Raw genomic sequence first — 12,703 nt, forward strand, 5'->3', positions numbered from 1 at the left:
ATATTTAAGTAGATACAATGTAATACAACTGTTGACAAGATTAATGGGGGTTGTGGAGGAACACTGTTGGGGTTCCAGTCAGTAAGGAAAGCAGTCAGTAATTATGGCTTTCCTGCCCTGGCTGAAATAAACCAGCTTGCAGGTTGTAGTAGTCAGGCGCAAGCTGCTTTTTTGTCCCAGTTTCTTAGTTTTCTTTGTAGATTCTCTGTCTTTAATTACTCTGCCTGGATAGAAGGGTCATCATTAATTTCAGGTTTAAGCACTAAACTGCAGTCTTTGTTGTTACCATCAAATAAAGAAAATTAAATCTTAAAAAAAAAATCTACCAGCTCATCTTGCTTTTTGCCCTATTTATAGGATGAAGAATCCCCACCTAAGGGCCAAACTGGCTGAGGTGTTGGAAGCAGTGATGCCCCACCTGGATCAGACGCCAAATCCCTTGGTATCCAGTGTGTTCCACCGAAAACGTGTGTTTTGCAACTTTCCCTATGCACCCCACCTTGCAGAAGCTCTAATCAAGGTCTTTGTGGACATTGAATTTACAGGTAAAGCAGTCCAGAACTGAAAAGCTGATACTTATGGAGTTTCATAGCTTGAACAGTATTTGAATATCAGAAAAGTATCATTTATTATGCCAGCCTTGATGCTAAGTGCATAGTCTCGTGAATTTGTCACTGTCTGGAAAGTTTTACTGTATTATCCTTATTTTACATGTGAGGACATGGATCCTGAAAAAAGATTAAGTTATTTGTCATACAACTGATAGGCTCAGGTCTGTCTCACCTTAAACACACACACACACACACACACACACACACACACCCCCTTATCAGCTGTGTTATATTACCTGATTAAATCATACTCAAACAAATTAGGCCGTCCAATTAAAACTTGAGCCTTTGTTTTCTCTGCTTCAAAATTGGAGAATATTGGATAATGAGACAGTATGCTGGTTGAGGTATTGTTTTATCCAGACTGTCTACTGTCTAACAGTCTAATTGTTAGATTAAGAGTAACAGCAGGTGCCCTGGCTGGTGTGGCTCAGTGGATTGGGTGCCGGCTTGCGAACCGCAGGGTCACTGTTTCAGTTCCTGGTTGGGGTGCATGCCTGGGTTGTGGGCCAGGTCCCCGGTGGGGGTGTTTGGGAGGCAGCCACACACTGATGTTTCTCTCCCTTTCTTTCTCTCCCTCTTCCCCTCTCTGAAGATAAGTAAATAAAATCTTTTAAAAAAAAAAAAAAAAAAAACAGTAACAGCAGGCAACATTCCCTTTCTCTGGCCTTTGGAGATCTACTCCTGAGATGCTGTGTTTGAGTAAATAGTACCCCATCTCAATTGGTAAACAAAATGTTAAGCAGTATTTAAGACCCCTTTTAAAGGGGGTGCCCTACTATCCAATGATATTTACAACATATTTTTAATTTTATTTTTCTATTACAGTTTACATTCAGTATTATTTTCATATTAGTTTCAGGTGTACAGCATAGTGGTTAGACCATCATATACTTTATAAAGAGACATTCAACATTTTATTGACTGCCTTTCCATATTTGGATTTTGACTTTGTCACTTGCTCACCTGAGCCTTGGTTTCTTCATGTATAAAATGGGTTGAAATGATGAATGAGGTAGTACATGTAAATCTTCGTAATACATAAGAAGTTTCATAAATTGCTGCAGTTATCTTATATGATCATTACAACAACCTTTTGGTTGTAATAGTAAAGGGTGTATTATAATATCTGTCTTATTTCTGAGGAAGTGGAAGTTGCAACATGTTAAGAGACTTGTATTATATGGAGCAGAAGGAACACTTAGGTCTTCGAACTCCGTATCCCAAGCTCTTGCTTTATTATATGACCCAGCCTATAGTGTGCTCTAGTGGTAACTTTGGTATGTCAAAAGCAGTATAAGCCTCAGATTTTTATCTCCTGACCTGATTTTTTCAGAGTAATCAAGAACCATTTGACTACTCAGTTGGTATGTTATCTATAAAGAATGTGGGGATTACTTAATATCCCATTCTACAAATGGCTGTCACTCCCATAGTGGCCAGCTCAGAGGCTTCATGCAAAGTCTGATAAATATTCTACATTTGAAGAGGAAGCATTTGTTTCCCTTGGCTTATATTGTATAGCTTGGTCCTTGTTCTCTTCTGTGTAAGGTAGACTTTTGTTCTGTCAGTAAGGAAATAAGCAAACACTTACCTACAGCTCTATGCCTTTATAAACTTACAAGGCAGATTTTGTCAATAGTCTTGACACATTCAGAATAAAGGAAAATGGCCACACATAGACAAAAGCTCTTTTTCTCTAATAGCACCACCTTTGCTGATGTTTTGCTCTTACCTTACTCCAGGAGACCCCCATCAATTTGAACAGAAGTTTAATTACCGCCGTCCCATGTATCCCATTCTAAGGTACATGTGGGAAACAGATACCTATCGAGAGAGCATTAAGGTGAGAGTTTTCAATGAAACCAAAACTTCATTATCTGAGTTTTGCTTCAGATAAGCCCCAATAAGTTGTGGTTCAGTACTAAAATGATTTCCTCTTGGGCTGGAACTTACAGGATTTGGCTGATTATGCCTCTAAGAATTTAGAAGCCATGAATCCCCCACTTTTTCTCCGCTTTCTTAATCTGCTGATGAACGATGCCATCTTCCTTTTGGATGAAGCCATACAGGTAAAACCAACAGATTAACTGCTCTTATACCATGAAATCATGATCAATACATGCTTTTCACCTTTTAATCATAATAGAGCAATCTTGCTTCTAGTATTAGTCTTAGATACCAAAAATTTGCCAGTAGTAGTATACCACCAACCTTGCCATTGCAGAGCTTGAGAAATGTTGTTCCATTAGAGATCAAGATCAAGGCCCACTGAAGCCTCAAGCTAGGATAATACTTTGGCAGAGGGTGGAAAAGAAAGTGTGATAAGGCCAAACTAAAGTACACTGGCAGAGCTGATCTGTCCAACACTAACAAAGAAATCAGCACCTTATATTTGGTCACTGAATTTCAACCTCTTCCATCCCAACACATTGTAACAGTAGCTCACTAAGGCAATGATTCTTGTCCCTCTCCTAAAAGATTCTGATATTTACACCACTACTTGGAAAAAAATCTGTTTTGGGTCAGTATACATCTCTCTACTGTCTCCTAACTCTTTAGCTGTATTTGAAGCATGAGTTCACAAAGTGTACAGTGGGTGCCTCTCAGCTCCTTCAACGTATCTTATCCTTTACCCTCCTTATGAAGCTGCCTATTTCTCCTATAAAAACTTTCCCTATCTGCAACAGCTATAATATAGGGCAGTGACCCAAAGGGAGGTGCACCAGGCAAGCCATGAGGGCAGCCTACTAGACAGCCATGAGCTCCTCATAGTGATTAGCAAATCTCCCAGCAACTTGCATTTAATTTCTTAGAAAAGTTTCCTACTTTTTTCATAATCCTATAAGATTTTTAGATAGATTTTCTTAGAAAACAAGAATAAGCCATGTAATAAATAGACCCTTTTAAGCAAGAGCTGTGTGACACAAAAAATGACAGATGGCATTTTCATGGGACTGTAAGTTTAACACATTTGCTACAACAGCAAGGAAGACGATTTTAAATATAGGTCACCTTCCAGACATATTGGATGTTTGATATAGCCTTGTTTTTTGATAAACAATTTTTGGGAGGTTTTGTTGTTTTTCATCTTTCAGGAAGGATTCATCCTTTTTTTCCATTGTAGCTTGTTTGTTTTTGCTCAGGTTTCATATGTTACATTATTTATCCTCCTTTCTGTTTTACAGACTAATATTTCTAGGGAAATTACCAGTAAGTCTACCAAGGCTGAAACAAAGTGATATGAAGCCATAGTGTCTTTTTTTTTTTCTTATTCTAAAGCTTCTTTTTTTAGCTTTAGTCCTATGTTGAGAAGTAAAGCCTTGTGTCTCTAATGTAGTCCCTGGTTTTCCCAGCATAGTGGACTCAATTTTAAGTAAGACTCCTTAAATATCATCTTCCCTTCAACTGCATTTTTTTCTCTGATTCTTTCCACCCCTGGTTTCTATAGTATTTGAGCAAGATAAAGATTCAACAAATTGAGAAGGACCGAGGTGAATGGGATAGTCTGACTCCAGAAGCCCGCCGAGAGAAGGAAGCTGGCCTACAGATGTTTGGACAGCTGGCACGTTTCCATAACATCATGTCCAATGAAACAATTGGCACCCTTGCCTTTCTGACATCAGGTAAGGAAGTAAAGCATTGCTTTCCCAAAAATACAGTGGTCAAGACCTGTTCATTTGAGTGATCAGCCCAGCTGAAACTCAGACTGTATCCCCTTGTAACTGTATCCCCTACAGTAGGAGAGAGAAATGAATCAGTAGAGAAGCTTCAAAAATGATGATGCCACCCTGGCCTGTGCAGGTTCAATTCCTGGTCTGGGTGCATGTGATCCCTAGTCCAGGTTCATAAGGGAGGCAACCAATAAAAGCTTCTCTCTTACATCAATGTTTCTTTCTCTCCCTTCCTCTCTCTCTAAAAGCAATTAAGAAGTGTCCTCAGGTGAGGATTAAAAAAAAAAAAGAAAAGAATTGATGATGCCCATCGTTGACATGGGAATGAGGAATTGTCCACCTCACACAACTTCCAGAAAGCTTAAGTGGGCATAATTTTTCTTGAGGACAAATTAGCCACATAAATATGTTGGAGATAGAGGGGAGGATTATTAACCTGAAAAATATTCCTGAACTCTGGTAGATCAAAGACATTTATCTCCACCCCTTCTAGAGCTACACTGTCTAATTCAGTAGCCACTTACCACATATGGCTAGCAAATATTTGAAATTGTGGCTTGTCTGAATTGAGATGTGCTGTAAGTAAATATACACTGAAGACTTAGTTTTAAAAAAGAAATATATGGCCCTGGCTGGTATAACTTAGTGGATTGAGTGCCAGCCTGCAAACCAGAGCTTTGCAGGAACCCAGTCAGGGCACATTCCTGGGTTGCAGGCCAGGTCCCCAGTAGGGGGCACTCAAGAAGCAACCACACATTGATGTTTCTCTCCCTCTCTTTCTCCCTCCCTTCCTCCTCACTAAAAATTTTTTTTTAATTTTTTTAAATAAAGAAAATTTGATGAATAACTTTTATGTTGCTTAATGCAAAATGACAACGAAGGATCATCTGATATTTGAGGAAATCTTCTAACATATGAAACATAATAAATGAAAATCTTTGTAATCTCAAAGGGATAAGAGAAGTACAGCATGTCAGCAGAAGGGTCAAAGATAAATTTAAGGAACTTTTTTTAAAGATTTTATTTATTTCCTTTTAGAGAGAGGAGGGGAAGGAGAAAAAGAGAGAGAGAAATATTGATGTGTGAGAGAAACATCGATAGGTTGCCTCTTGCATACCCTCAACCAGGGACCTGGCCCACAACCCAGGCGTGTGCCCTGACCAGGAATCAAACTAGTGACCTTTCAGTTTGTGGGATGATGCCCAACCCACTGAACTACACCAGTCTGGGCATTCAAAGAACTTTTCCATGAAAACAGAACAGAAAGGACTTAAATCCTTCTACAGCTCCATCAAAAATACAGCTAAACTACAGAACAGTCATCATTCAGAACTGCCTAAAGCCTAGCAGAACAGAAGTTCCACAACTAAGGATATAAAGAAGAGACTGCATTGATACTAGTAGGAGGGGCAGAGACACAGAACTGGCTGGTCTCACAGTCACATGTGGCAGATAAAAAGAGGGAGGGATGTCTTGGTTGCGGAGATCTCTTCTAAGGAGTAAAGAGTCCTAGCCCCACAAAGGGGCCCCCCCGCCCAGGGATTGTGGCTGAGTGAGATTCAGGGCTTCTGGAGTCCGAGGCAGTTCCTCTTAAAGGGCTCATGCATGGACTTACTCAGACTCACTCCCTCTGAGTTTCAGCACTGGAGCAGCAGAGTGAAAGGCATCAGGGACATAGTGAGAGGAACTGAAGTATCTGGCATCAGGGTGAGGAGAAGCAGCTTTCTTCTGGACAGAAGTACTGGCAGGGACCATAGTCTCTTTGCTGAGCACCATCGAGTGGCCTGCCCCCTGCTCCCTCCTCCCTGCCAGACACATACACAAAGAGCCAGCAGGCAGGCACAATATCTGAGTCTCTATCAACCTGCTATCACTGTTCTCCTTGCCCAGGAGATTCCGAGACCCCATTCCACCTACTCCATACAAATAGTCTGTCTTGGCTCATGCTTCAGACCCCTAAAATTTCAAACAAGCAGCATTTGGCCTCAGTGTGCCCCATACCTCTCACTAAGTGGCCCTAGACCTGGCAGCAGCCAGCCTTAGTTCACAGCATGGCCTCTCTTAGGTACCTCAAATCCAGCACAAGTAGCAGCCATATGTAGATTGCTTTGTAGCTCATGCTTTGTGGCTCCAGGTGGAAAACAGGTGCTAGCTGACCTTAGTCTACACTTCCTGGGAGACCCTATAGCCAGCGTACCTGATGGACAGCTTCACACCACATCAAAGCACTACCCAGCCACCTCCACAGGCAACACACTCAAGGGGTGGACTCAGTAGGCACCACAGCCCCACTAAAGTAAGTCCTGCTCAATGGGGTGGGCACCTGTACAGCTAATCCTGTACTGTGGTGGTAGCCAGTCATTGCAGCTGATCAGCCTGGGGGTAAATCTTTCCCATTGACATGCCAATAGCAATCAATGCTCAACTACAACAGGAGGGTATACAGAACCCACAAGGAGAGTGGGGGACATACCTGGAGTGCCCAGTTCAGGTGAATAGGGCAGCTGTGCCACTAGACCCTACAGGATATCTGCTATATTAGGCCTTTCTACCAAGCTTGGGATATATAGCATCTCTACCTAATACATAGAAACAAACACAGGGAGGCTGCCAAAATTAAACAAAGAAACATGTCCCAAGTCAAAGAACAGAATAGCCCTGACTGGCATGCCCATGGTGGGTTGGGCATCGTACCACAAAGTGAAAGGTTACTAGTTCATGTCCCAGTCAGGGCACATGCCTGGGTTGCAGGCCAGGTTCCCAGTAGGGGGCACGTAAGAGGCAACCACACATTGATGTTTTCTCTCTTTCTCCCTTCCCCTCTCTAAAAACAAATAAATAAAATCTTTTGTAAAAAGAAATAAAACCTACATATAACTTTTTTAAAAAGATTTTATTTATTTGTTTTTAGAGAGGGGAAGGGAGGGAGAAAGACAGAGAGAAACTACAGTGTGTAGTTGCCTCTTGAGCAACCCCCTACTGGGGACCTGGCCCACAACCCAGGCATGTGCCCTGACTAGGAATCAAACTGGCATCCCTTTGGTTCACAGGCAGGTGCTCAATCCACTGAGCCATACCAGCCAGGGCAACCTACATATAACTTTTGACTTCCCAAAACTTAACTACCAATGGCCTACTGTTGACTGAAAGCATTACCAATAGTATACAGTCAACACATATTTTGTATGTTATATGAATCATATACTGTATTCTTTCAATAAAGGAAGCTAGAAAAAAGAAAATGTTATTAAGAAAATCATAAGAAAGAAAAAATACATTTATGGTATTTATTTTAAAAATCTGCATATAAATGAACCCATGTAGTTCAAATCTGTGTTCAAGGGTCAACTGTATTAGCAAAATGTTAACAGTGTTTATTTCTGGTTGGTAATTTTTGTATTTTATTTGTTTGCTTTTGCTTGTCTATATTTTCTAATATTACTGCAATGAAAATGTATTGCTTATGTAATTTTAAAAAATAGTAGTCCCCAGAAGTCTCCAAGCAAAACTCTTTAACGTATAAGTAAAAAATTGCTAATGGATTGAGTTTTCACAGACTGGCTTCTTTTCCAGAAATCAAATCACTTTTTGTGCATCCTTTCCTGGCTGAGCGCATCATCTCTATGCTGAACTACTTTCTACAGCATCTGGTTGGCCCCAAGATGGGGGCCTTAAAAGTCAAGGACTTCAGTGAATTTGACTTCAAACCCCAGCAGCTCGTATCAGATATCTGCACTATCTACTTAAATCTTGGGTACCTGAGATTTAAATTGGGCAAGCCAAAAGGGATGCTAAGGTTTTAATTTGGGTTTTTGATAATGGAATGACTGGCTGGTAATTAGGTAGATATAGAAAAGAAATCATTCATTTCTAGTTGGTGGATGAAAGAATCTTCTGTAGTTTTAAATCATGAGATTTTATATGACCTGTGGTACATGTTTTAGAATTTCCAACATCCTAGATCTACCTAGATCTTTGCAAAATAAACTTTGCTGGTTGTACTGTTGTTTGGAAAAGCAGAATTCTTTAAAGGCCACAGAATACTTGATAGACTTCCTAAAAATTAGAAGAAATCTTTCTGTAGCAAAAGAACATTCATGGCATTTAAGTGAAGGGCATCCTTGTTCCTCAACCCGTTTGTCATCTCCTCTGACATTCCATTTCTTTCCAATGCTGACCTTCCAGGGATGAAGAGAATTTCTGTGCCACTGTGCCCAAGGATGGGCGTTCCTATTCCCCAACTCTCTTTGCACAGACAGTCCGAGTCCTGAAGAAAATAAATAAGCCTGGGAATATGATTGTGGCTTTCAGCAACTTAGCAGAGAGAATCAAGGTAAGGAGGATAGTTTGTTTATTAACATGTATAAAATGACATTGTTGCCCTGCCTGGTGTAGCTCAGTGGATTCAGTGCTGGCCTGTGAACAGAAAGGTCTCTGGTCAATTTCCAGTCAGGGCACACACCCGGGTTGGGGGCCGGGTCCCTGGTGAGGGCATGTGAGAGGCAGCCAATTGATGTTTCTTTCCCTTTCTTTCTCTCTTCCTTCCCCTCTCTCTAAAAAATAAACTTTAAAAAAAATCACATTGTTAACTCAGCTCTTCTACTTTTTACCCTATTTCAGGGGGATAAAATCATTGCCTTGAGAAAACATAAACATGATTCTTTCTGGTTAGTCAATAACCAGAACTACTGTATTCTTAATACTACCTTTTTCAATGTGAGGGTGAGAACTGAAAATTAATTTAAGAAGCTTCTGCTAGAAGAGAAGAATGTTAGATTTTTGTAAGCTGTTTTCATGAAAACTTTTGCGTAGTGTTACATATAGATTTGAAAATCCATATTGCTAATGCAAAAGAACTATTTAGAATAGAATTCAAGATGAGTACTTTTTAATCATTGATTTTTATTGACTTTCTCTGTTCTCTATATTTGTGGTTGGTAGTTGGCCTATGTGGGAATAGCCATACATTTAATTTATTTTTTTTAAGATTTTATTTATTTATTTTTAGAGAGGGGGAAGGGAGGGAGAAGAGTGGGAGAAACACTGATCAGTTGCCTCTCACACACCCCCAACCAGGGACCTGGCCCGAAACCCGGGCATGTGCCCTGACCAGGAATCAAATTGGCGATCTTTCAGTTTGCGGGACGATGCCCAAGCCACACCAGTCAGGGTAGAATAGCCATACATTATAAAGATTAAAATACTCTATTGTATTTAACTAATCCCTTTTGCTAGAGTATGACAGAGCTCCATTAGCAGTTATAAAAAAGGAAAAATCATGGCATAGCATCTGATAGAACACTCCTCTCATTGATACCAGTCTTCCCTTCATGGAGTTACTTATTTCTTGAGTTAGGCTTCATCTTGGCCTAGAGTTTACCTAGACAGGGCCCTGAGGAACTAGAGTTATGAAAGAACCAAATATTGAAGCCACTTTTAAATTCTTATACTTTTTTGTACCTAAAACCGGAAACTGCTTTTCATACACAGGCTGCATGAGTGGCTCTGTAATTATGCAAATAATAACCCTCTACCTCATCCCCTTTTGAATTACAACATTTACAACAGGACTGTTGCCAGAAAGATGTATGTGATGTGTGTCTTTTCAACACTTCAGCCCATTTTGAGTCATGACTGCTGGCAGCTGAGCCAAAATGAAGTTTCAGAATTGGGAATGAATGCTAAATTTGCTCTTATCCATCTTGGCTTATTTAAAAAATAAAGTTGAGAATTGTCATTGTCACTATAAAGTGTTATTACCTTTATATATACCTTTTAAGGTTATATACCCTTTAAGGTTTAGTCATTGAGCATTTTGAATTCAGCTGCTCTTGAATTCACCTCAGCTACTAGGTGTTTATGCTCAGTCTCTAGCAGACCTCCAACAACAGGAAGAGGAGACCTATGCAGATGCCTGTGATGAGTTCCTGGACCCCATCATGAGCACACTGATGTCTGACCCTGTGGTACTGCCATCTTCCCGAGTCACTGTGGATAGATCCACCATTGCCAGACATTTGCTCAGGTATGCCAGCCCAAATGAGCAGCCTCAAGAGTACAGATGTATGATTGTTTGCTGTCATCTTTTTCTCCCATATTCCTAATTACAATGTAGTATACCCAATAGGTGCCCATATTGTTGATTTACTGTGTTGGGGAAGAATTGGTAGAGATATATTACTTAAGTATTTAAACACCCAAAACAAGACACCCTGTTGAGAAATGCTGATTCTAACCTTACCTGTTCCTTCCTTAAGGAAATAATTTCTATTAACATATGTTATAAAATATATTAACCCAGAGTATAAGTGGATTTGAAATTGTTTTAATTTTATAAAAATGGGTATTTTTTTATTCAGATTCTAAACTATATGCATCATATAGGTTAACCTACATTCCGCTTCTGCTGTTGAATTCAACCATAGTGTCCAGGGGTTTTCCTTGTTTTATGTGCAGTGTTACATAGAAATGGTTACTGAGAGACTCTGCCTATTTAAAATTAAGTTATGTAAGTTGAACCAAATTTAAGGAAATACAGTTTTTTTCTCTTTTTTTTTAAGATTTTATTTATTTATTTTTAGGGAGGGTAGGGAGGGAGATAGAGAGAGAGAGAGAAACATCAATGTGCGGTTGCTGGGGGTTATGGCCTGCAACCCAGGAATGTACCCTGGCTGGGAATCGAACCTGGGACACTTTGGTTCCCAGCCCGCGCTCAATCCACTGAGCTACGCCAGCCAGGCAGAAATACAGTTTTTTAAGTATCAGTAAAGAAGGATTTTCTACTTTATGGTATTTAGTATCAAGCATTCACTATACACATAATGCATGACTTTTCCAAAGTGTGAATGAAAATGTATGTTTTATTGTGGCCTCAGAATAAAAAAGAGAAGATACATCAGCCCTTAAATAATGTTATAAACCTTCTTACCTGTCAGGAAACCATAATCTGCACCTACTTGTATAGCAATCAGCTAACTAAATCAAGTGTCAATTCACAAAGCTTTTTCCCTTAACATCTTATTCCACGAGGTCTAGCAGAAATAACTCCTGCTTGAGTATGATTGGTAGGGTAGGGTAATAATTTAGGTGTAATAATTTATAGTTTTAATTTGAACATTTCACCTAAAATGTCATGTGATCTGCTTGAGTGTGATATTGTTGTGTTACAGAATTCCATGCTTATGATTTTGCAGTAAAAGGTTTTATAATAAAAAGGGGGGCGTTATTTGTGCCAGACCCTGTATTTTGAGAGCCTGTCACTAAAACTACAGACAGCTCTTCGTGCTGACACGAGTGTACAGGGTCTCTGCCTTAAGGAAATGTAGTCAAATATCATCTGAACAACAATGTTGAAATGAATTTTGTTAAAAAGCAGGAAGACAAAGTAGCTAAATAATCTGAAAAAAAAAAAAACCCTCCAGAAACAAAAGGAGCAACTGGAATAAATACTGTGACCTAAACAAACCATTCTTTCTAACCTCAATTCAGCATTTAATTCAAACTTATAGTGCACCCTAGCTTCAGTCTCACAGTGAGATCCCAGGTGTTCTAATTTTGGCTTTGGATGTTAGAATTTATGGAAATAACCCCATTTTCCTTTCTCTCTTTGTCCCAGTGACCAAACAGATCCCTTTAACCGTAGTCCCCTCACCATGGACCAGATCCGGCCAAACACAGAACTAAAAGAAAAAATCCAACAGTGGCTCGCAGAGAGGAAACAACAACAAAAGGAGCAACTGGAATAAATACTGTGACCTAAACAAACCCCAAACCAACCCCAGAGTATAGATAAACAATTGTGATTTCTCTTTGGTTCTGCTGCTTCTTTTTTTTCTTTACTAAATTAGAGAACTATTCTTGCTCAGATAATGATAATTAAGATTTCTAAGATTTATTTACAATGTTCTCCTGGCTTGCAGGAAATTATAGTTATAGCATTACCAAGTTCAAAAATCATCACTAATTTTTACCCTCTGTTCTCTCTTCCTATTCTTTCTTCTCTTTTCTACCTTAAATTATATTAACTTCAACTACTAAAACTTCCTGCCACCTTACTCATTCTCTTCCAAGAACTGCTCAAACATCTTTGGTGAGCACTGCTTTAAGTATATATCATATATTTCAGTGACATCATCTGAAAGTTCTGCGTTATCAAGGTGTTTACTAGTTTTTATGACCCAGACTTCAGCGTTTTTCCTTGTTAACAGCTCTGCAGTATTACAGGATAACATTTCACATATCTTGATGTCTGAGTAGACTTTTGAATAAGATGGTAGATGAGATGAAAAAAGAAAGGAATCTTATGCAATTCTGTTGATAGCTCTTAATTTTGTGTTGTAACTCAGAGATACAGTGGAGAACAAGAACTCTCTCATGGGGTTGTCATCACCACAGAAAACTTAGACCTACAATATTTTT

At 39.5% G+C, this 12,703-nt stretch overlaps 1 protein-coding gene across 4 annotated transcripts in view; it reads left to right on the forward strand.

Annotated features, from left to right (window-relative positions):
• UBE4A (ubiquitination factor E4A) overlaps positions 1 to 12,093 on the forward strand; it is a 39,954-nt gene extending 27,861 nt beyond the window's left edge. For 3 of the 4 annotated variants that reach the window (XM_045837916.1, XM_045837919.1, XM_045837941.1), the window contains 8 exons: positions 358 to 545; positions 2,357 to 2,457; positions 2,570 to 2,683; positions 4,063 to 4,237; positions 7,859 to 8,039; positions 8,471 to 8,618; positions 10,132 to 10,310; positions 11,901 to 12,093. In XM_045837916.1, coding sequence (XP_045693872.1) covers positions 358 to 545; positions 2,357 to 2,457; positions 2,570 to 2,683; positions 4,063 to 4,237; positions 7,859 to 8,039; positions 8,471 to 8,618; positions 10,132 to 10,310; positions 11,901 to 12,030 — 1,216 coding nt within the window. In that variant the 3' untranslated portion in view covers positions 12,031 to 12,093. The remainder of the gene's footprint in view (positions 1 to 357; positions 546 to 2,356; positions 2,458 to 2,569; positions 2,684 to 4,062; positions 4,238 to 7,858; positions 8,040 to 8,470; positions 8,619 to 10,131; positions 10,311 to 11,900) is intronic. The other variant, XM_045837930.1, reaches the window with a different exon arrangement.
• The last annotated feature ends 610 nt before the right edge of the window (positions 12,094 to 12,703 follow it).

This window comes from Phyllostomus hastatus, unplaced genomic scaffold, assembly GCF_019186645.2.
Source record: "Phyllostomus hastatus isolate PE091 unplaced genomic scaffold, TTU_PhHast_1.1 phas_contig_113, whole genome shotgun sequence".
NCBI lineage: Eukaryota > Metazoa > Chordata > Mammalia > Chiroptera > Phyllostomidae > Phyllostomus > Phyllostomus hastatus.